The sequence below is a fragment of the Erpetoichthys calabaricus genome, chromosome 1 (assembly GCF_900747795.2).
Source record: "Erpetoichthys calabaricus chromosome 1, fErpCal1.3, whole genome shotgun sequence".
Lineage (NCBI taxonomy): Eukaryota > Metazoa > Chordata > Cladistia > Polypteriformes > Polypteridae > Erpetoichthys > Erpetoichthys calabaricus.
This window is the reverse complement of record NC_041394.2, coordinates 15,429,927-15,454,705: the sequence shown is the minus strand read 5'-3', so window position 1 is coordinate 15,454,705 and position 24,779 is coordinate 15,429,927. Positions and strand designations below refer to the sequence as shown.

At 39.4% G+C, this 24,779-nt stretch overlaps 1 protein-coding gene across 1 annotated transcript in view; it reads left to right on the top strand.

Moving 5' to 3' along the window:
- The window catches only part of LOC127530061 (usherin-like), a 49,186-nt gene that overhangs the window by 2,204 nt on the left and 22,203 nt on the right, over positions 1 to 24,779 (top strand). Inside the window, exon 3 of the mRNA XM_051935747.1 lies at positions 8,242 to 8,344. Coding sequence (XP_051791707.1) covers positions 8,242 to 8,344 — 103 coding nt within the window. The remainder of the gene's footprint in view (positions 1 to 8,241; positions 8,345 to 24,779) is intronic.

Below are 24,779 nucleotides of genomic sequence, written 5' to 3'. Positions count from 1 at the left end.
TCAGATTCAGTGTCAAATTAAATGTTTGTATATTTGTTGGGTATGCATCCCGCTACACGGGGGTTCAAACCTGGTCACCTTTCTGTTCAGCCTGCAAGTCTACCTATTCTCTTCATGTCTTGCTTGCTTGTCTCCCCGTTTTCTCGTTTCTTAATGCACACCAAATTGTGGATATTATGTATATGGGGATAAGGAATGAGGTGAGACTGATATGAACCTGTGAGTAGGACCAGTGCCAGAGAATGTCTGGTATGTCGTTGGGTGTGCCCCGTGATGCTCTGCTCCCATGGGCTCGTTTGAGGCTGCTGGCCAGTAGTGTCGGAATGGGCGGCTTCTACACTTAAAAAAAAAAAATGGCTACAATTTTTAAGATTTACTCAGTTTACCTGTATGAGAAATTGCTATCAAACTGAATAAATAATCTATAAATATTTTCTCTGATTTATACTATTGAAATGATTTAGATATTGAAGTTTAAGAAAAATAATCATGTAAAGCAAAATGCGTTAAAAAATAAAAATGGTACGGTTTTCGTTTTAAAGATGTAAATATGTTAATTGTATATAAATTATATATGCATGCGTATATATTCTCTCCGTATCTGCACTGGGTGTTCCGATTTTCTCCCACAGTCCAAAGACGGTATTAGGTGCATTGGCAATCCTAAATTGTTCTTGGTGCGTGTGTGTGCCTTGCGGTGGGCTGCCCCTTGCCCGGGGTTTGTTCCTGCCTTGCGCCCTGTGCTGGCTGGGATTGGCTCCAGCAGACCCCCGTGACCCTTTGTTAGGATAGAGCGGGTTGAGCATTGACTCACTATATGAAAGTGTAATTAATCAGCCAAACTCATAAAACCTACGGAATTCGAAAAAAAATGGATTTAATAAAAGTCTATAACTTTGTTTTCAAATTTTTAAATATATGGGGATCCAAAAGAACACAATGCAGCAAAAGGGCAACTTCAAATATAGAATTGTCACGTGCATAACCAAAAATAACCATTCGCATCATGAAGATCCCAGAAAGAACCTTTATTTGTTTAAATCCGTTACATAAATCCATAAATTAGTTTAGTGAAATCTAAACGGGTTTATGTTTTTTTTTTTTTTTTTTTTAACATTTAACAACTTTGAGTTGAGTGAAAATAAAAATGTGATACGAATTTGTTGGATTAAGTAACATTTTCTTTTATAAAATATTTAGTTTTTTTTTTTTAGTTGAAACAACTAATGTTGAGAATTTAACCCTATACAAAAGGTTTATGCATAATAAACCTTTATAATCAACACAAGATTTCATTTTGAATAAACTTAAAAAGGTTTATGCAATCGATTGCCATAATTTATTTTAGTAAGCCTAACTTAATATTCGTAACTGTTCAAACATACGTATTAAATGTGGAGAAAATAAGTTTAACTCTGAAGTGGTAACTTTAATATATTAACAAATTCTTATATAAAATAAGGCATCTACACTGTAAAAAATCTTATGTGCTATCTACTTAAAATATGGTAACAATATTGCACAGATTTTTAAGCAGTTTTTAAGGCTTGATTTTTTTAGAAGAATTTACTTGAATAAATCATGTAAAAAATCCTAAATTATTTAGCCAGACGCATATTATTTTTAAGTAGTATTTACGGCTTGATTTTTTTCCCTAGCAGAATCTACTTGAATAAATCATGTAAAGCATCCCAAATTATTTAGCCGGAGACATGATGATTTTAGCATTATTAGTGAAATAATGATTTTTAGTTTAAGCACATAAAACAAAATGTACTCATATGTATTAAGGAAAATTACTTAATAATAGAAAAAAACATTTTATAATGAAATGAATACATAATGCATTTTGGTGTTAAACATGCTTTTATTCCATGTTACACTGGTATCAAAATATTAAACACTTTGTAAAATAGTGTATATAACATTTACAGCATTTTTAAGAAAAAACAAAAAATTTGTAAAACAGTTTGTAACTCACAATTTATGTCATTGAAATCAACTGTTTAGCATCAAACCAGATAAACTGTTGTAGAACAAGCTGCAGAACAATCTCAAACCTCAACCTGGGCATTTTAACCAAAACTTGGTAACAATGGAATGTGTCTCTCACAATCTAATACACAAGTTTTTGAGAGATTGTAATTTGGGGGAAAACCTGCAAACATCCAGTTCCAAGAAGAGCTTCTGAAAGGCCTCAAAACGTGTTCCTCAGTTGTTTGGGATCGGTGAGGTTTAGTGCATATGTGAATCCAAGAAGAATTGCGCAGGCTCTAGTCAGATTTCCCAAGCCAGTCATGACTTGCACACCCTCCAAGACAATGCTAAAGTCCTCCTGGTCATCCTTCTTGCAGACAGCAATTTTCATTACCTGCTGCAGTAGACTTTGCTGCACATTCTCATTTTCATACTGTAAAACAAACATAACATTTTATTATGAAGATCTGTTATTTATGTAGTTAATTTGTGTAAGATGTTCAAACAAGTTTTTCCTCGTAAGAACTTAAAATGCAGATACCTCAAGGAAGTACAGTACAGTGAATTTCCCATTGGGATTAATAAAGTATCTATCTATCTCTATCTATTTAAACCATTTCTAGGTTCATATCTTTGTAACATTGTAAAACACTAACTCCCCAAAACTTGTTTCAGTGGACTATGGAGACTGACACTACAACAAACTCAAGTATACTATGGCTAATGGCGGACAGGAGGTTTTCAGAAATGTTGACATTGTTTAATTTATTTCATTTATATTGCTGACACTAGTGCAAGAATTTTTTTACATGAGGAACACACTTATGTTTAAGATGTATTTCTGTTTTTGTAAAGGAAAACAAATGCTAAATGCAGTTTTCTGAAAACAATAAATATCTGAAATAGTTTTAGACACATACATTGTACTCCTGGATGAGGTCTTCCTCCTTTTCACCCAAGTAATTGACCAAGCAACGGAGGACAACATCTCGTCTGTTCTATGTTTTGATGTGAGGTCTAAGGCACCAAAAGTGTAGAAATTAGTAATAGTACCCAATAATAATGAAGCAAATATCAATCAAGGCGGCACGGTGGTGCAGTGGGTAGCGCTGCTGCCTCGCAGTTGGGAGTCCTGGGTTCACTTCCCGGGTCCTCCCTGCGTGGAGTTTGCATGTTCTCCCCGTGTCTGCGTGGGTTTCCTCCAGGCGCTCCGGTTTCCTCCCACAGTCCAAAGACATGCAGGTTAGGTGGATTGGTGATTCTAAATTGGCCCTAGTGTGTGCTTGGTGTGTGTGTGTGTGTCCTGCGGTGGGTTGGCACCCTGCCCGGGATTGGTTCCTGCCTTGTGCCCTGTGTTGGCTGGGATTGGCTCCAGCAGACCCCCGTGACCCTGTGTTCGGATTCAGCAGGTTGGAAAATGGATGGATGGATATCAATCAAATAATAATAAAAAATACCAATTAAAATACCTGCTGTATGGCACCCATTTTCTTCTTCAAAATCTGTGCGAGTGCTCCTCCTTTGCAGGAAAATATTGTGAAAAGTTTAGGAGTGTAGTAATCCAACATCTTAATAAATGTTGGCTCAAGGTGCAGAGTAGTAATTCTCCTAAACTCTTCATTAATCTAAAAAATGAAACACATAAACACTGATTATAATTATGTTCAGTTGACAACCACATTATCATCTGTGATGGTATTTAATAACAAAATGTAAAATCCCTACCTGGAGAATGTCAAACTGAGCAGGCCAGCGATCTTTAAATTCTGCAACTGTCGGGCACAATTCAACCTAATCACCAAAATCATGAAATTGGAATGGTTTAAGCCTAGACACCCAATAATGCTAAACAAGTCTAAACATTTTTAAATATTGTTAAAGACTAATTTTAAATAAATTTGCATTATAGTAAATCTCAAATGTGTTCAAATAACTTCACTCAGGTTGAATTTTACATAGATTAATCAAAGAGAAAATGTAAATTGCTATAGATATATCTTACTCTTTGAGGAGACTGATAATGCCTTAATTATTGCAAAGATGTTTGTATTCTTCCACTAGTCAAAAGCATGGTTATGTCCATAGCAATTCCTGGAACGTCATCGTGTTGCTTTTATGGTGTTTGTGACTTGGTTTTTTTTTTTTTTTTTTTAAGAGGGCGCCCTCTAACGTCGAGGATGAATGAAAAAAATGCATATATTGCGTGAAATGATTAAACGCTAATTTAATCTTTACAATTTGAAGCGAATATATAAACACATCAACACTCTTAAAAGTTTTTAAGTATAATCATAGAAACTGCCCCATCTATCAAGCTCGATGCATGGCCATTTTGCTTTAGCGACCAACATGTCCATTCTAGCCTCAGCACGTGCATGTGAGGAGTTATGACTAATGAGCTCGAGTTCAGATTTTCACATCAAATAACATCGCATAATTGTAAACCTTTATTTTAAAACGCCTGGTTCAACATAGTCACTGTTTCATATGCCAAAATGATCACTGTCGTTCAGATTCAAAAATAAGTGTAAAACAATTCCTGTACTAGCGTGAATAAGCGGTGTCCTGAGGAGCTTATTTAAGAAATCAAAATAAAATGTAAAAAATTAGTAAGGGGCTTATAACTTACCTCTTAATATTTTCCACTGTTCGTCTGCTCCTTCAAAACGCCGTCTGATCGCTGCCGTTGAGATTCAAATGAAGGGGACTTAATCAAACCCGGGTAATTGGACCAATTCTCTTAAAATAAATATGAAGCCTTTTTTCCTTAAAATTTTAGCCTAAATGGTTCCTCAAATTAAGCCTAAAAATTGCACTCATTTCCTTAAAAAAATAGGTACAATTTATTTCTTAATTTTATTAGTGAAATGTTCTCAATATATTATAAGAAAAACAGAAAACCTATTTTTTTAATTAAATATGCACATTATTTTTAATGATTACATCAATTTTTTTAATGAAAATTACAAGCCTCATGATTCATTTTTTACAGTGTATAGCTAAATGAAAAAAAAAAAAAAATCCAGCAAACAATGCTTTTTTTGACTGAAATATGGTCATATATACATACATACAAAACAATATACTCTTCTAATAGATAGATAGATACTTTATTAATCCCAAGGGGAAATTCACATACTCCAGCAGCAGCATACTGATAAAAAACAAAATTAAATTTAAGAGTAATAAAAATGCAGGTATAACAGACAATAACTTTGTATAATGTTAACGTTTACCCCCCTGGGTAGAATTGAAGAGCCCCATAGTGTGATGGATGAATGATCTCCTCAGTCTGTCAGTGGAGCAGGACAGTGACAGCAGAGTCTGGAGATGATCCTGTTCAGTGGATGCAGTGGATTCTCCATGATTGACAGGAGTCTGCTCAGCGCCCGTCGCTCCGCCACAGATGTCAAACTGTCCAGCACCGTGCCTACAATAGAGCCTGCCTTCCTCACCAGTTTGTATTGCAGTAAATAAAGTTGAAGCAAAAAATAAAGCATTAACATTAGCACATTAACCTGTTTTTTAAAGAAAGAACTTTTGAGCTAAGTTTGAGACCATTTAATTCCAAAAACAAGTTTTGGAATACTTCTAAAATATACCTGAGCTCTTTAAGGTAACTCAGATTCAGTGAATAACACCTACATGGCACATGCCAATTCTTTGCATTTATATAGCGCTTTTCTCACTACTCAAAGCGCTCAGCAATTGCAGGTTAAGGGCCTTGCTCAAGGGCCCAACAGAGCAGAGTCCCTTTTGGCATTTTACGGGATTCAAACTGGCAACCTTCCGATTGCCAGTGCAGATCCCTAGCCTTAGAGCCACCATTCCACCAAAGTTACCTAAATTATTTAAAGCTTCAGTTCCCTCAACCATCACACCAACATCTGCTGGTTCTGCATCAGGAGCTCCTTCATGCTTTGCCACAAATAGTTTGAGAGCATACTGACTCCAGTCAGACTGAATCAGCTTCAACATCCTAAAGAAAATAAAATACCACAATTAATATCAATAAGAAATACATCTACATTTAACAGGAATACTCCACCGAAAAATACATTTATTTTTCACACAATAATAATAATTAATTATTATTATTATTGGCTGACACGTTTATCCAAGGTGACTTACAACATCTGAGATACAATTGGTTTCATATCTTTTGCTTTTCCAGATGGAGTACAGGAAGGTGAAGTGTTACAGTGTCACAGCTATGCAGTAGCGGAATTTGAACGCACGACCTCGGGGTTTGTTGCGTATAAAATTATGGTAATCTGCTCACTGCATGCCCAGATTTGGACACAGCATCACCGACGTTCTGCAGGAATCCGCCGGTGGCGTTGACATGGAGATTTGTCAGCAGGTGCAGTGGGGGGCTGCAGGCAACATTCTGACGCGTTCATCTTTCCATGTCGTCCTGCACCAGATCTAGGAGGGTTATTAATTTTCCGTCTTTCTCTAATAATTGTTGCATACTGAGATTATCCAAGGGGTTGATGTCCGCAGAACTGTTATTTGACTGCTCGGACGGCGCAGCTTTAAACGGAGTCTACTTCTGTGAGCCGCTGTCGTTATCGTTGCTTGTGCTAAGAGGTGATTCACATTCCGACTTTAACAGATGTGATTGACGAGATAATAAGATGACTAATCGCTATACGCACTCAAATTGTCTACAGGTGTTAAAGCTGCAAAGGATCCCATTTGCACTAATCTCACAGCTCTCCATTACTGAGCCACCATGGATTCCTGCAGACTGTGGTGATGCGCATGGCAAGGCTATAAGCAAGGCTGCTGTGTTCCTTTCTGGGCATCTGCAATTTAAATGGGGAATTAAATAACTGCAAATATGCTTTGGAGGTTTTCTAATTAATATTTAAGTTTTGAACCGTATAAGTCACATGTCATAAAAACAGGAATGATAAGTGACAAATTTAAAATGCAGAAGTACTAATTAAAACACCAGGAAATAATATGCCGCCTAAATAAAACCATCAGAGACAAAATCACGAAGCGAAACCGCTTATTTTTTTATCAATGGAAAGACGTTTTTAGACTATGGAAGGATGGAAATAAATGTGTTGGGCATGAATGGGCACGGAATTCGTTTACACTGCTAATGCGGCAGACCCACCTAACGCAGCTGACGACTAAACTCGTCCTTTCTCGCTTCCTCTTATTTGAAGATAATAACATCACATACAATGTTGATTTTTTTGAAGTAATTTTCCCTTGTGTGTGTTTTCTTTCCCTTTTTAATGTTTTTTATGCAGTGCACGTGTTTATTTCTAATCAGCGCATCGCAAATTTTACTTTGGTGCAGGATGAAAACAAACCATATGTGCTTTACTTTTTATTCTGTCAGCGCATGCTCCCTGTTTATTATACCTATAATTTAGTCATTTGGGTGCATTTTCAATTTGTGTGGGTTTTTTTCTTAAATATGCTGGATATATTTTAGTTATTTATTTAAAACAAAATGCGAAGTTTTAATTATGTATTTAAAAAATTTGGTTAAGGAATTGTAATATATGTATATGTCCTAACAGGTGGCGCAGTGGTAGTGCTGCTGCTTTGCAGTAAGGAGACTGTGGAAGATTGTGGGTTTGCTTCCCGGTTCCTCCCTGTGTGGATAGCGCTTTGAGTACTGAGAAAAGCGCTATATAAATGTAATGAATTATTATTATTTTATAACAACACTTACTGGCTTGGGTGGCGCAGTAGTAGCACTGCTGCCTCGTATTAAGAAGACCTCAGTTCCTCCCTGCGGGGAATTGACATGTTCTCCCCGTGTCTGTGTGGGTTTCCTGCCAAAGACACGCAGGTTAGGTGCATTGGCGATCCTAAATTGACCTTGGTGTGCTGGCGCTCTGCCCGGGATTTGTTCTTGCCTTGCGCCCTGTACTAGCTGGGATTGGCTCCAGCAGACCCCGTGACCCTGTGTTAGGCTATAGCGGTTTGGATAATGATTGACTTATTGGCTTTCATAATTAATTTACTTAAGAATGAAGATGAAGTGTTAGAGTAGTTTAATTATAACAGCGGGTGAGGATGGAATTTCTAGTAATGTTAGCCAGAATTGGAATTTACAATAATGGTAGTCAGGAGTGCTTCAAAGAATTTCGGATTTTCTTCCCCTCTTAACCTTTATATAGAAACTACGGGAGAGAATTTTTATTTTCTTCCCGGTGCCCCTAATACTCAGTATACAAACAAGGTGTGTTTTAAGGTCATCCTGAAGAAACTTAACGAAATCTCTTTTTTTAGGTCACTCGCAGTCATGTCAGGAACACTGCAAAGAAACGTGCTGGACTCACTCATTCCAGAAGCAAAAAGGATTCGAGTGTTGCGGCGGAAGACCTTACAATAAGTAAGAAAAAAAACAAACTGCCGGGTTTGGGATTTAAGCGGGAACAGAAAACAAAGACTTAAAAAGAGAGCTTCATATTTGCATATTTGGTTTTGTGTTTGTTGTTTTTCATAAGTTGACTTTTGGCGGTGCATACAGATAATAGTGACATAAAAAAAAGGGTTGGCTAATTGGTGAATGATTAATATTTAGTTATGTCTGAAATGTGCTGTCTGCTAAATATAGCGATCCCAGATGGTACACGATTAATAATGATGATATAAAATATTGACTTGGATGTTTAACCGCCCTCCCAACCACACGACATTCCAACCCCCGAAACACCTGGAGTGCCGCCTCTTACTTTTTCCACTTCAACTACTGAAAAAGTGATCATAATCACATTAAAATTATTTTACTTGTTGATTACTGTAAATGGATATTTCATGCTGCATATAGTTAACAGTGACGTCTAAAAAAGGATTGAATGACTGCTATGTGTCAAAATTTCATGTTATAGCTGATTGGTGAATGATTAATGTGATAAAAAATGTATTTCTTAATTTGTTTGCTTGATTGATCTATCAAGTGGATTTTGATAGTGCACAGTTAACAGTGAATACATAAAAAGACGACTGAATAGACAAACTCAGAATGTGATTTTTATTTGCTTGTCTGTTTGTTTCCTTATTTAGATGGACTTTTAACTCCTTGTGGCTTTGGCATCATAGCTCCTAAATTACATAACCACACACACACACACAAAACGGTATTAGTCATTTATTATAATAAAAGAGCAGCAACTAGATGAAAAGTACACTGTAAAAAAAAATCTGTTGTTTTTACAAAAAAAAAAACAAAAAAAACTGGCAGCTGTGATTGCCAGAATAATTCTGTAAAAAATACGGTGAAGATATGAACAACTTTACAGAACCTGTACATTTTACACTTTAAAACTATTATTTATTAAAAAAACACACAATTTAAACTGGTAGATCCAACAGTCCTTTTCTGCTGATTAGCATGACCACACTGCTATTAAATTGATTTTTTAGGTAAAATTTACATGCAGTTGTTGTTTATTTTACATTGAACGCCATTCAGTTTTACTGTGATTACGCTAATTCAGCAGAAAAGCACAGTTGGATTTACCAGGTTAAACTGTATTTTAGTTTATTAACAACAGTTTTAAAGCGTAAAATTTACAGGTTGTTCTGTAAAGTTGTTCACATCTTCACTGTATTTTTAAGGAATTATTCTGGCAATCACAGCTGCCAGTTTGTTTTCATAAAAACAATAGATTATTCTTTTTTTACAGTAACAAAATCGTTTAAGTGTAAAAACCTCATAAGACTGTCATGTAACTGAAAACTAACTTTTTTACTCAAATGTTGTTTTAGTGTCTTTTGCAGTTTTAAAGACAAGATAGTAAGTTGCTTTTCCAATAATTTATTAACCTCAAAGCAGTGAAAAATGAGATGTTTCTGTTCAACATACATATACAAACTTTACAAACATTAGAAAACCGATTAAGGGTTATCTTATTGGAACTGAAAGTAGAAAGATGCAGAGAGAGAGTGAAATAAAGAAAAACACAGAAAGAGGGCAAGAAAGAAAAAAAGGACTTTCCTCCTAAAAATGTTTTAAGGACATTTAATTAAGGGGTTATTTTTTATGAATAAATTTAAGAGTTTTTAAACACCCTTTAAGGATTGCTACATTTCCTTACTAGAATAAATAATAATAATAATACATTTTATTTATATAGCGCCTTTCCCATGCTCAAGGCACTTACAGAATATAATAAAGAACGGCAGCGTATACAGTATATAGCATTGTACAAACCAGATAAATAAATAAAGAAGATTAAGACAGTGAATTCTGAAAAAAAAACAGACAACATAATTGATGGTCTCGCACACACACACAGGTTACATGAGCATCTTGACAGAGAAGTAAACTGAGAGAAGGGTAATAAAGTCAAGTAGAGCTAAAAGCCTTCCTGAACAGATGCGTTTTGAGTTGTTTTTTAAAAGAATTCATGGAGTCAGCTGACCTGATTAATTTCGGTAGGTCATTCCAGAGTCTGGGCGCTATACAGCTGAAGGCCCTGCTGTCACCCATGGAGTGTAGATTAGTGAGGGGCACAACAAGATTACCAGAATCAGAGGACCTTAGTGGGCAGACAGGCACATAGCGATGGAGAAGGTCACTGATGTAGTTTGGTGCGAGGTTATTTAAGGCTTTGTAAGTTATTACTAGGATTTTATATTCGATTCGATTAAGACACAGGGAGCCAGTGAAGACGGAGCAGGATGGGTGTGATGTGCTCACTGCTGCTGGCTTGAGTTAGGACTCTTGCAGCTGAGTTTTGAATAAGCTAGGGGTGTGATATAAGATTAGAAGGGGCACCTGCCAGTAGGGAATTACAATAATCGATGCGGGATGTGATAAAAGCATGGACAAGTTTCTCAGCATTAGAGAAGGAGAGGAAGGAGCGAACACGGGATATGTTACAGAGGTGAAAGTAAGAAAGTTTCTCAATGTGATTTATGTGGGCGGAATAAGAGAGGGAGGAATCAAAAATGACACCAAGATTTTTTACAGTAGAGGCAGGTCTGATGAGATCACCGCCAAGACAGACTGGGAAGGAGCTCATTTTATTAAGTTGCATTTTAGTCCCAATTTGCTTGAGTTCAGTTTTATAGAACATCCATCCATTATCCAACCAGCTATATCCTAACTACAGGGTCACGGGGGTCTGCTGGAGCCAATCCCAGCCAAGACAGGGTGCAAGGCAGGAAACAAACCCCTGGGCAGGGCGCCAGCCCACCGCAGGGCACACACACACCCACACACCAAGCACACACTAGGGAAAATTTAGAATCGTCAATCCACCTAACCTTCATGTCTTTGGACTGTGGGAGGAAACCCACGCAGACACGGGGAGAACATGCAAACTCCATGCAGGGAAGTGAACCCGGGTCTCCTAACTGCGAGGCATAAATAGAACACATGTACAAATATTTTCATACAAGCTGTTCAAATTGAGGTACGGGCATGGAAATGAGGAAATACAAGACCAATAAAACTCAGTAATATTGCTTACAAACTTCTGAAACCTTTCCTGAAACTTTTACTTACTTCTTGAACTTGGACAGCTGAGCAGATAATGAACTGAAACAAAAATTCAAACTATGAGTGAGGCACATCAATAAATGCCATAAATATTACTGTCCATAGTCTGACATCAAGCCACTCGTGATCCAAAAAGTTGTTGAATCAAGGTAAGGACTCTAGGGTTCACATGTGTTTGTCTTCTGCACTTTGGTGCCCTTCTCTGGGTTGATAGAGAAAAATCACCTTGGGAAACAGAAGAAACACAGATGACCATATCAATAACAAACCCACTTCATTAACAAGAAAATATAAATTACATCACTTTTTTTATTCTAGCTAATATTTTAAAGCCTCTTATAATAATAAGAAGGTACAACAACAAGTTAACCTCGAAATTAAATGCAGCAGCTACTTTAGATTTGTTTCAGTTCAATAAAGTGTAAAAATTGGGTAAAGCCAATTCAAAAAGACACACCTCTGCAGAAACTCCAGGGCTGATGCCAGCTCTGATGGGTAATGGATGTTGAAGCAATAAGAGCTCCCAAACATCATGCACAGGGCAGACACGAAGGAGGGTATGTTGTTGTTCACAATGTTTCAATCTACACTCCGCATGAACTATCTGGGGAAAAATAGCAGGATCGTCCTAAATAGAAGTATGAAGAATAGAAGAATGGAGTGTGTTTTTAGTTTTTCAATGTCATTTAAATTGCTTACTATCAGTACAGAAATCAGTGTATGTGGAGATCTAGTTAAGGCCACTTTGACTAACCTTACTGTAAGTAAAACAAAACATTGTGCAATATGAATGTGTGCCCAAATAGATAGAAGAGAGAAAGAAATGGAAGCAATCCATATTACTAACCGAGAATGGTAAACCGGATATGGACGCAGGGACCTGCCCGTGGACGCAGGAGACATAGTGTGCAGGCGCCACACAAAGCCCCCCTCCCCAGAGTGAAACGGGACAGACTACGAACCGTCCGACATGCCGCAAGCGGGATAAAGTGAGGTCAGAAATAAAAGACAGAGTAGGAAACAAAGTAAAACGTCATAAAGAGGTTAAAGAACGGGGCCAAACACAATGAGAGCAGGTTACAGATGATGAAAACTGGAATGCAACAGCTTCAAAAAAACCTAGGCACGAAACACATGCACAGCGAGATACAGAATATAAAAGCAGAAAAAACGACAGTTAAACGTCCACACCACACAGCGGAGGCAGACCCGGAAGGTGCAGGCGCCTACATCTCGCGTCGGAAGGCGCAGGAAAGTACGAAAGGCAAAGGCGCCTACACAGCATGGTAAAACCCGACATAATACGGAAGGCGCAGGCATTGCCGCCATAGTGTGAGTGGCACTAATGCGTAGTGAAGGCGCAGGCGTCACCGCCATATTGTGTGTGGCACTACTGCGGAGTGAAGTTAGGAATAATGTGCTGCTTGGGATCGTACAAAACGCCGAACGCGTCCCTCCGTCTGAAACTGCGGAGGCAAACCAGGCACGGGTTCAAACCGAACGAGCTCAACTGATGGATATACGCCTACAACACGCGTCTCAAACCGCAGAAGCAGGGCAAGCACGGGTTCAAAACAACGCAAGCTCCTACAACGCGCGTCTGAAACTACGGCTGCCCAGCGGGCACGGGTTCAAAACGCCGGGGATAGGCGAGCGAAGCAAGCAGGGGGCGAAGCCCCCTTGTAATAAAGAAATACAAAACAGAGAATTGTATGTCATAAGTACTAGGGTGTTGTACCGTGTTAGCCATTATGAATGTAGTGAGAAGTCAAGCAAAATGACACCTTTTATTGGATAACTGAAAAGATTACATCTTGCCTGAAGAAGCGGTCTGAGTTGCCTCGAAAGTTTGCATAGTGTAATCTTTTTAGTTAGCCAATAAAAGGTGTCATTTTACTTGACTTCTCAAAACAGAGAATGAAAGAGCTAGCCAAGAAAGAAAAAGTAAACTTACCGCACACCACAATGGTGGGAGTCAATTGAACTTGGTCCATCTGTACTTCCCCAGCCAGACAACTGTCCTCCACATAACACAACATCAGGTCTTCCTTCTCATCAAAGTAGGACAGCAGAAACCACACCATCTCTTTGATGTCTTCAGAGTAACCACTCAGCTCTCGCCTCATCAATTTAAAATTTCTTACAGCATGTAGGAACTTTTTTGTTTTTGTTTACAAACAGTATTCATGCAGTTCAGCAGCCGTTTCCCCTTCAGATCCACATTCCGGGTGAAAGTTTCTTTCAGCCCAATTCCAGTGAGTTCCTTGAAGTGGACTGCCATGCCAAGTTCATCGAACCAAAATGGCCACTCTCCCAGAAGGCATTTTAGATTTTCCCCTTGATTGACTTGTTTACGCTGTGTATGGAAAGTCAACTTCATTAGAAGTCTGACTTCCTCTGGGTTTACGTTAGTTTGCTGAGACAGCGTCTTCAGTTATTCTTTCTTCTCCTGCTGGCTCTCTGGGGTCTCTCCAAGTGGCAGGAATTTTAAATCCCAGTTAATACATCCATAAGTGTCCTGGATTGCTGCTCTCTGTTCTGGAAGGACTTTATTTGTGTCAGACACTTCGGCACGATACTTTCGTTTTTCTTATTTTTGGTGTTGTAGATCGCCTCACATTCTCTTTCCTATTTTGCAGTTGTTTGACTAAAGAGTGATACCCTGGCCCAATCACTTCTCCCTCTATTATGTCTTGCAAAGATTTTGGATACTTTGCCACCATCTTTTTGGTAACTTCAGTAGTTTTCCTTTTACTTATGCGAGAACTTTTACGCATCATCTCACAAACCACAATCTGGACCATCTCTCTTCTCATTTGTGGACCTGGTCTTTTTCCTCTCTCCAATGACTGCATCAGTTCCTCTGGGAACCTATCCCATGGTATCATAAAGGCATCCACCTAGTCTATATCAGGGCTTTGGCTGCTGCTGGAAGAGGCAGAGGATGAACTGGGTGAAGGAGACTGTAAGGATGCGGGAGGTCCTGGTGAGGCACCAACAGAAGAGCTGCTGCTTTCTTGAGTCTGGCCTGCAAAACACACACACACACACATGCAAAGAGAATTACCAGGAACACTATGTTTCTATATTTCTGATTGATCTTTTATGCAGGCTACTTTGGGTACTGGTTGCATCCTGTACTGCAATACTTGACTTACATCTCAGCTTCCAAGCAGCAAGGACTTTCCTGGCTTGAACTGGCCTCAATGCTGAAAGCAAATCGGCTTCCTCAATAAACTGAAAATCATCATACGTCTCCACCCCAAGGGATCGCAAGTTCTCTTCTAGAATATCTTTTGTGACCGCTGGAAGGTCAGGCAAGAGATCAGTGATAGTGGTGCGTAGAAATGTTTGCTCCAAGTCAGTCATTTCTGGAATCGAGGAAGAATGACTCCAGTTTTCAAGATTACAAATCAAAGACAGGAGTAATTAGACAGTTATTCAAGTAACACTGTACATATATACTGAGAAGAGGAACCACTGCTTTGAGTATATAATGTGAGTAAGGATTTGCACTTTTTACTTCTGTACAACTAAAAGTAAAAACTGCTGTCACTTTCATATTTTTCAAATAGTATTTTATTATTTTTACTAAGCATATATACAGGTGCTGGTCATAAAATTAGAATATCATGACAAAGTTGATTTATTTCAGTAATTCCATTCAAAAAGTGAAACTTGTATATTAGATTAATTCATTACACACAGACGGATGTATTTCAAATGTTCATTTCTTTTAATGTTGATGATTATAACTGACAACTAATGAAAGTCCCAAATTCAGTATCTCGGAAAATTAGAATATTGTGAAAAGGTTCAATATTGAAGACACCTGGTGCCACACTCTAATCAGCTAATTAACTCCAAACACCTGCACAAGCCTTTAAATGGTCTCTCAGTCGAGTTCTGTAGGCTACACAATCATAGGGAAGACTGCGGACTTGACAGTTGTCCAAAAGACGACCATTGACACCTTGCACAAGGAGGGCAAGACACAAAAGGTCATTGCTAAAGAGGCTGGCTGTTCACAGAGCTCTGTGTCCAAGCACATTAATAGAGAGGCGAAGGGAAGGACAAGATGTGGTAGAAAAAAGTGGACAAGCAATAGAGATAACCGCACCCTGGAGAGGATTGTGAAACAAAACCCATTCAAAAATGTGGGGGAGATTCACAAAGAGTGGACTGCAGCTGGAGTCAGTGCTTCAAGAACCACTAGGCACAGACGTATGCAAGACATGGGTTTCAGCTGTCGCATTCCTTGTGTCAAGCCACTCTTGAACAAGAGACAGCATCAGAAGCGTCTCGCCTGGGCTAAAGACAAAAAGGACTGGACTGCTGCTTTCTGATGAAAGTAAATTTTGCATTTCCTTTGGAAATTAAGGTCCCAGAGTCTGGAGGAAGAGAGGAGAGGCACAGAATCCATGTTGTGTGAGGTCCAGTGTAAAGTTTCCACAGTCAGTGATGGTTTGAGGTGCCATGTCATCTGCTGGTGTTGGTCCATTGTGTTTTCTGAGGTCCAAGGTCAACACAGCCGTCTACCAGGAAATTTTAGAGCACTTCATGCTTCCTGCTGCTGATGAACTTTATGGAGATGCAGATTTCATTTTCCAACAGGACCTGGCACCTGCACACAGTGCCAAAGCTACCAGTACCTGGTTTAAGGACCATGGTATCCCTGTTCTTGTTTGGCCAGCAAACTCGCCTGACCTTAACCCCATAGAAAATCTATGGGGTATTGTGAAGAGGAAGATGCAATACGCCAGACCCAACAATTCAGAAGAGCTGAAGGCCACTATCAGAGCAACATGGGCTCTCATAACACCTGAGCAGTGCCACAGACTGATCGACTCCATGCCACGCCGCATTGCTGCAGTAATCCAGGCCAAAGGAGCCCCAACTAAATATTGAGTGCTGTACATGCTCATACTTTTCATGTTCATACCTTTCAGTTGGCCAACATTTCTAAAACTCCTTTTTTTGCATTGGTCTTAATTGATATTCTAATTTTCCGAGATACTGAATTTGGGACTTTCATTAGTTGTCAGTTATAATCATCAACATTAAAAGAAATAAACATTTGAAATACATCAGTCTGTGTGTAATGAATGAATCTAATATACAAGTTTCACTTTTTGAATGGAATTACTGAAATAAATCAACTTTGTCATGATCTTCTAATTTTATGACCAGCACCTGTATGCATTTTGTTTCTCCACCACACTGGCTAAGATTGTGTTTATTTCGACAACACACTGTGTTTCAGTGGAATGACTTGGTGCCCGTTAAGAATGTATGATGGTAACGGATAAAAATCTACCAAGTCATTAATGTTATAACATTGTAACCTTGTGCTCTGTTTTGTCACCGAGTACAGGTGGTATTCAGAATGATAGTCCGCATTATGTACAGTATATCCATCACAAAATACACCCCTGCATCATCCATCCATCCATTCCGCCGAATCCAAACACAGGGTCACGGGGGGTCTGCTGGAGCCAATCCCAGCCAACACAGGGCACAAGGCAGGGAACCAATCCTGGGCAGGGTGCCAACCCACCGCAGGACACACACAAACACACCAAGCACACCCTAGGGCCAATTTAGAATCGCCAATCCACCTAACCTGCATGTCTTTGGACTGTGGAAGGAAACCCACGCAGACACGGGGAGAACATGCAAACTCCACGCAGGGAGGACCCGGGAAGCGAACCCAGGTCCCCAGGTCTCCCAACTGCGAGGCAGCAGCGCTACCCACTGCGCCACCATGCCGCCGCCCCCTGCATCATTTTGAATTAAAATAATGAGAAGTTCCCCAAACTCCATTGACTCCTCATTTTTTGACAAAAGGAAATTGCTTTTTTTATGCTATGCACCTTTATACAGTATGTCTGTGGAAACACAAGTATTGTTTTCTGAAAAGCCAAAATCACTTACTGCATGTTAAATTGTGTCACTGTAAAGGTTGGGGTAAAAAGTACAACTGTTTTTGACTTGCAGTAGCTCACTGCACCCTGGCCCGGCTGAAAGATATGCCTGAAACATCTGATGTCTTTCAGATAAAGTTAAGCAGATGTTTTTCAAATGTCTGACACGCCTCTTGAAGTTGTTGTGTTTACTTTCAAAACGCATTGTCCATAATCTGATCAAGGGGCCAAATTTCAAAATTAGTGCTGGATAGTGCCGCAAGAAATGGTGTTTTGGTTTTAGTGGACTCTCAGGAAATAAACACTTTCTTGAGTCCAGATATTCTTGGATCATAATGTCAAGATAGGCTACCTGTGACAACGAAATCTTTTGTGCACAAATCATATCAACAATATCTTTAAGCTGTAGAGTTAACTGCCACACATCATCTTCTGGATTTTGCACTTTGCCACCAATTAATACAGGCAGCAACCTTAAGAAATTCCAATTCTGAATGGCTTGACCCGAAAGCTTGGACACCTCAGAGTTGACAGCACATGGCTTTGTGAGAGCATCAGATCCTTTGTACCTGAACTGCTTGATGCGCTGGTTCAAAAGTGAATATGTAAGCCATTTCTTTTTCTTAATGAAATGCTTCAAGTACAGTGCAACATCATAGGATAAGACACCCTCAGATACATCATGGCCTAAAAAAGGTGGTAGACCAGGCTGGCAAACATGAAAAGATTTCAGAGCATTGAAAACAGAGTTTATCTTTATGCCTTTGATATCTTGACTGTCTTCAGCTTGTAGATTACCAACAGCAGAATCATAACTTTCAGGGGTGCGCTGTGGACCTCATAGATTTGGATCATCACTATGAAACTCGCTTCGCGTGATTTCACAGTACCTGCAAAAGTACTGAGAATGACTAAAGTTTTCAGCAAACCCACCAATGCTGTGTGAACCCAGCAATACAATACAGCGCCCCTTTCACCTTTTCACCTGCACCAACAGTGATTCCATTTTCCTCCAAAACCTTTAAATCCAGTAACATCTCTGAGTAAGGGCAGCACGGTGGCGCAGTGGGTAGCGCTGCTGCCTCGCAGTTGGGAGATCTGGGGACCTGGGTTCGATTCCCGGGTCCTCCCTGCGTGGAGTTTGCATGTTCTCTCCGTGTCTGCGTGGGTTTCCTCCGGGTGCTCCGGTTTCCTCCCACAGTCCAAAGACATGCAGGTTAGGTGGATTGGCGATTCTAAATTGGCCCTAGTGTGTGCTTGGTGTGTGTTTGTGTGTGTCCTGCGGTGGGTTGGCACCCTGCCCGGGATTGGTTCCTGCTTTGTGCCCTGTGTTGGCTGGGATTGGCTCCAGCAGACTCCCGTGATCCTGTGTTCGGATTCAGCGGGTTGGAAAATGGATGGATGGATGGATGGATCTCTGAGTAAACCCTGGCACTTCCAAATTGTTTGAGGTCATTCTCTCTACACAGTAAGACAAGGGACATGTGATCAGTATTGGACCGTACATGAGCAGGTAAATTTGCCACAGAAAGATAGACTGCAACAACTTTGTATTTTTTTCCTAGCAGAGCCAAGGGGATTGACAATTTCAAAAGCATCCTGGTACAGAATTAGCTGCAGGCATCCTGGATTTTCAATGAAAAACTGGTTGGATATAAAGTTTTGTCCATCATTTATGTCACCAAAATAATCAGAGTCTGTTTCACAATACTGTTGTGACACTGAATTCTTCTATAATTCTGATTCTAATAAGCTACTTTAATGTTTGCATCACAGGTATGTAGTAAGCAAACCTTTGTGTCATATTTTCATCATTTCATAATGTTACGATTTTAGGCTCTATGTATTTGAACATCTTTTTAAACACCTGAGCTCTTGTTGTTAGTGGTCCCTGATGACAGACAGAGAACAGATCTGAATCCCTCATACAATCACAGATTTTAACAATAGCATCATCTGTTAGACACATGTCGCTTTTTAAACGTGACCGTAGTTTACTTAAAATGTAATCATGTCCCAACTCATGCACATTTTGCAGCTGTTCAGCAATTGTCTGTATTGTTGAAGTTGGAAGAAGGAGCTGCCCTTGCAGTTTTAGATAGAATAAGCATACATTCCTAAGAAAGGTCTCACTGAAATTCTGAGACAATCCAACGCTTTCATTTGAGCTCCGGGAAGCATCTTCACATGCAATGAGAGCAGAATGCTGAGAGACGTTTCCCCTGTACATGTTACTTATGCTATTCACTGAACAAGCCCTATGTTTCCTGGACATGTGAGCAGTAAATGATGACTTCACAGTAAACGTATTTTTACAACCAGTTACTGGACATGTTACAGGTCGCCCTTCCACTATATGCTCTTTTAAGTGGGATACGAGGTCTTTCACGGTGTGAAACTGGAGCTCACATAACGAAATAGCGCACTGAAAATCTGTAACAATGGCTCTAGCTGTAACAGAGTGTGCAGGTGCATTGTGAACCCGATAGAAATGAGCTTTAAAAGCTGAGTAAGTACAAAATGTCCGCTTGCAGTCAGCAAAAACACATTTGAAAGAGCAATGGGATTCGTTCCTATGAACTCTACAATGCAGCACGTAACTCCTCAACAAATCTAATGTTTTGCTGCAAAAATGGCAGGTAATCATTTTTAGAAAACTAATAAAAATGTCATTTTTTACACTTATTATCCTTCGCGGATGACGCTGCCAAAACCACTGCTCCGCAACAGCATGGCAAACTAAAAAACTAACTGAAAACAAACAAACTGAAACAAATTTGTCATTAAGCATGAAACCCACCAGACTAATTAACCCCAGGTGAGTCGGCGTTATAATTATGACTGTAGAATACATCCTCAGCCACAAACAAAAACAGTTTCTTTCTGACAACAGTCAGTCATGTATTTCAATTTTGAAGAAAATGAATTGTTAGGGGCGGCATGGTGGCGCAGTGGTAGCGCTGCTGCCTTGCAGTTAGGAGACCCGGGTTCACTTCCCGGGTCCTCCCTGCGTGGAGTTTGCATATTCTCCCCGTGTCTGCGTGAGTTTCCTCCCACAGTCCAAAGACATGCAGGTTAGGTGGATTGGTGGTTCTAAATTGTCCCTAGTGTGTGTTTGGTGTGTGGGTGTGTTTGTGTGTGTCCTGCGGTGGGTTGGCACCCTGCCCGGGATTGTTTCCTGCCTTGTGCCCTGTGTTGGCTGGGATTGGCTCCAGCAGACCCCCGTGACCCTGTGTTTGGATTCAGTGGGTTGGAAAATGGATGGATGAATTGTTAGCTTACCAGTGGTGGTCAGTGTGATTTTCCAGACGCTAGTAAAGAAGGCACACATTCAGCCGCAAACTTTGCCAAAATGGCAGCTCCCGCAATAATTTAGTCCAATGAAAGAATAGAAACACATTCTGCTGCTCTGTGAGTGGACGAGGCGGAGCTCAGGAGTTTGACATTCAAACACAGCTGTTTATTTTCGCGGGGATGTAAAATGTGCTTTGCAAATCATTACTTCATCAATCCATCCATTTTCCAACCCGCTGAATCCGAACACAGGGTCACGGGGGGTCTGCTGGAGCCAATCCCAGCCAACACAGGGCACAAGGCAGGAACCAGTCCCGGGCAGGGTGCCAACCCACTGCAGCAAATCATTACTTTTACATTTAAAATTTCCTTAAGGGCACTAAAAATATTACCAAATGTCATTCTGTAATGAAAAACAGAAACGTTTCATTTTATCATTTACAACTGATTAACAATTAATATAATTCAAAAATAAATAACTAATGAACAGCTATGGAACAGATGAGCAGCTAACTGACCATTTGGAAGACAAAAATAAAAATTTCTGCAACTTATTCACCGGTCACCTTATGTGTAAATGCTCTCAAATTAAAATTGAAACTTGGAAACCTACACATTGGGAAATCATAATAATGATTTTTTTTTTTAATACCTGTATTCTGTGACGGGCAGGCAAAATAACATTTTTGTTAATGTCTTAATATTTGTGAACCTAACTGTAAATCTGAATTATATAAAAAAAATATTTTATACAGTATAATATTAACAACATGCTCCATGTTCACTGCAATCATATGCGCTTAGTTATGCTGAGCACTTCTTATTTTGTACAGTGAAGATAAATGGGAAAGTGCAAGTTTTAAGGAACATTTCAATGTGACACTCAAATGTTTTAAAATCCATAACGTCTACTTAATCATGAGCTCTTTTATTAGGGAAGATATAAAGATAGTTCAAGTGTAATGCAGTTTACTGATAGATTGTTAAATATCGGCCTACTCAATTCTAAACAGACACATCACCTGCTTTTTAAGCCACTCATGTTAACATAATTTTACTGTATTTGTGCATATTCTTATCTATAAAGTATAACATATGAATTTGTAAAATGTAATATGGTTTCTAAAAAAAAGTAGCTGGCAAAAATAAATATTATTTTAACACTGTTATCTTGTGATACTAACTATATTGTATTGCTTTTTGTATCACAGTTTTTCTATGTTTAAAATACAGTAATCTGTCATTTCTACAAAGACATATGATTCCTTTAACATGTTACTAATTTGAAATTAACAGTTGTGTTTGGTTAGGTTTTTTACTATAGTATTACAGTAAATCAAACACTGCTGCATTATTTTTCTATTTACATTTTTTTGATGTCATGATTTTAGAGCACTTCACTGATAATTTCACGGACATTTTTTACAGTGATAGTGCAGCACTTCAAAATTTTAAAATAAAGTTTTCATATCAGTGTATCCCAACCTATTTCCTACGGTGGCACACTTTTTGTAACCAAAAACATCCCACTGGTCTAATAACTACAGACATGTGATATCACATACACGTGATCAAGTGTCCGAAGGGGCGGGGCTATCAAAGAAAGCACCTCCGAGATCGGCACTGGTACGCACAGCACTTAGTGAGTACTTTGGTGGCATCTCCCTGCTGCTTCATCACTTCGCTCACCTTTCTCTGCCTCAGTGGCAAATCATATGCCCACTATCCATCCAATAAGCTGGCTACCACACTCTCATGTGACAAGTCCTAAGTGCTCTAAGTGCCGTGTTTGCAGTATAGTGATCGCACAGCTGCTTTAATGCCAGCTTCTCCAGGTAAGCTCTGTCCTCCTTAGACAATTCTCGGCCACCTGTGGAGCTTGCCCATCTCAGATTCAGACCCAGGTGCGCTACATTATTATTTTCAGGGTACACCTGGGTAGCTCTCACAGCGCACCACTGGTTGAAAAACACTGATTTACAGTGATCCCTCACTATATCACGCTTCGCCTTTCACGGCTTCACTCTTTTGCGGATTTTATATGTAAGCATATTTAAATATATATCGCGGATTTTTTGCTGGTTTGCGGATTTCTGAGGACAATGGGTCTTTTAATTTCTGGTACATGCTTCCTCAGTTGGTTTGCCCAGTTGATTTCATACAAGGGACGCTATTGGCAGATGGCTGAGAAGCTACCCAACGTACTTTTCTCTCTCTCTCTTGCGCTGACTTTCTCTGATCCTGACGTAGGGGGTGTGAGCAGGGGGGCTGTTCGCACACCTAGACGATACGGACGCTCGTCTAAAAATGCTGAAAGATTATCTTCACGTTGCTGCCTCCTGAAGTGACATGCTGCACGGTGCTTCGCATACTTAAAAGCTCGAAGGGCACGTATTGATTTTTGACTGTTTGTTTTTCTCTGTCTCTCTCTCCCTGCTCCTGACGGAGGGGGTGTGAGCTGCCACCTTCAACAGCTTTGTACCGGCGGTGCTTCGCATACTTAAAAGCCAAACAGCCCTATTGATTTTTGACTGCTTGCTTTGTTCTCTCTCTCTTTCTCCTGACGCGCACTCCTTTGAAGAGGAAGATATGTTTGCATTCTTTTAATTATGAGACAGAACTGTCATCTGTGTCTTGTCATGGAGCACAGTTTAAACTTTTGAAAAAGAGACAAATGTTTGTTTGCAGTGTTTGAATAACGTTCCTGTCTCTCTACAACCTCCTGTGTTTCTGCGCAAATCTGTGACCCAAGCATGACAATATAAAAATAACCATATAAACATATGGTTTCTACTTCGCGGATTTTCTTATTTCGCGGGTGGCTCTGGAACGCAACCCCCGCAATGGAGGAGGGATTACTGTATATGATTAAAAACCTTTCTTCACATCAATATCAACCTGTGACGTGCAGTGAGGGTCATGGCTGGTGAGGCACTGAGTCCTTCAGAGTCATTTACAAATATATGAACCCAAAAGAGTAGCTTATTCACTATGCAGTTGGCAGCCTGCACATTGTCTACTGGTTATGTTTCATATCCCATCAGCATTCTTTATACACGCATCGGTAAGGCGCATATTTGGATAAGAGAGAACGTTACATTTATAGCGGCGAAAGAGAACAAAGAGAGCGCATTTGCTCTGCACCCTCTATCTGTTCTTAATTTGCTGGTTGCAATGTCACAATTCATACTCATTTAATACAAATGAAAGTATTGAGTAGTGTACCAAAGCAACAGATTTCAGTTTTGACCTTAATTGAAATATTTAATTGTTTTTAAAAGCTTTAAATTCTGATGCTTTAATTGATTTTAATACAGACTGTTCAACACAAGGATAACAAGAAAAACAAATGAATATTTTATTTAAGGTCAAAATTTAGTTTTTAAATATTGGATTATTTTTTCTTAGTCTGATCGCATTTTTTTGTAATAAAATTGAAAACCGTTTATGGTGTTACCTTTAAATGAAGTTGGTGCGCCTACCCTTCTGCACGAAAATCTCCTTCACTTTCTTGTAAAAGACATCTTTAATTTCCTTTATTTTTAAAAATCTTAATCTTCCATTTTGGCAGTCAGTCGGAACAAAAAATAAAAATAAAAGGACCGCTGAAGTTCACTTGACTTTCTGATATCGCTAACTTATCGGCGCCTCTGCGTAGAAGAACAGCAGCAACGAGCACCTGTCAGGCTCACATGCGCCCCCTTCAGGACGGCACGGTCCTGTCTGCCTCACTCACCTTGTGCCTTTTATGAATAAATATGTCCCACACATTCATTAAAGATATTAGCCAGACGGTGGAAAGTCAGGGTGTATAATAAACGTGTCTGCAAACATTATATTGGCGACATACAGAGAGACAGCAATAAGCACATGCCAACTGCAGGCATCAACCCCGTGTGTGAGGGAGAGGGCAGTCTGAGGTGAGGGGAGGCTCGTTGTTGCCGCACCTCGAATTTTCCCGCTGTATTTGAACAGGAAATGTGACAATTCAGTGATTTTGACTATAAAAAGGATCAAAGTTATTGGAATCATACAGAAAACAAACTTATAGCACAGACCAATGGACACATTTATTTTATGTTATTAGTTTTTTTTTTTTA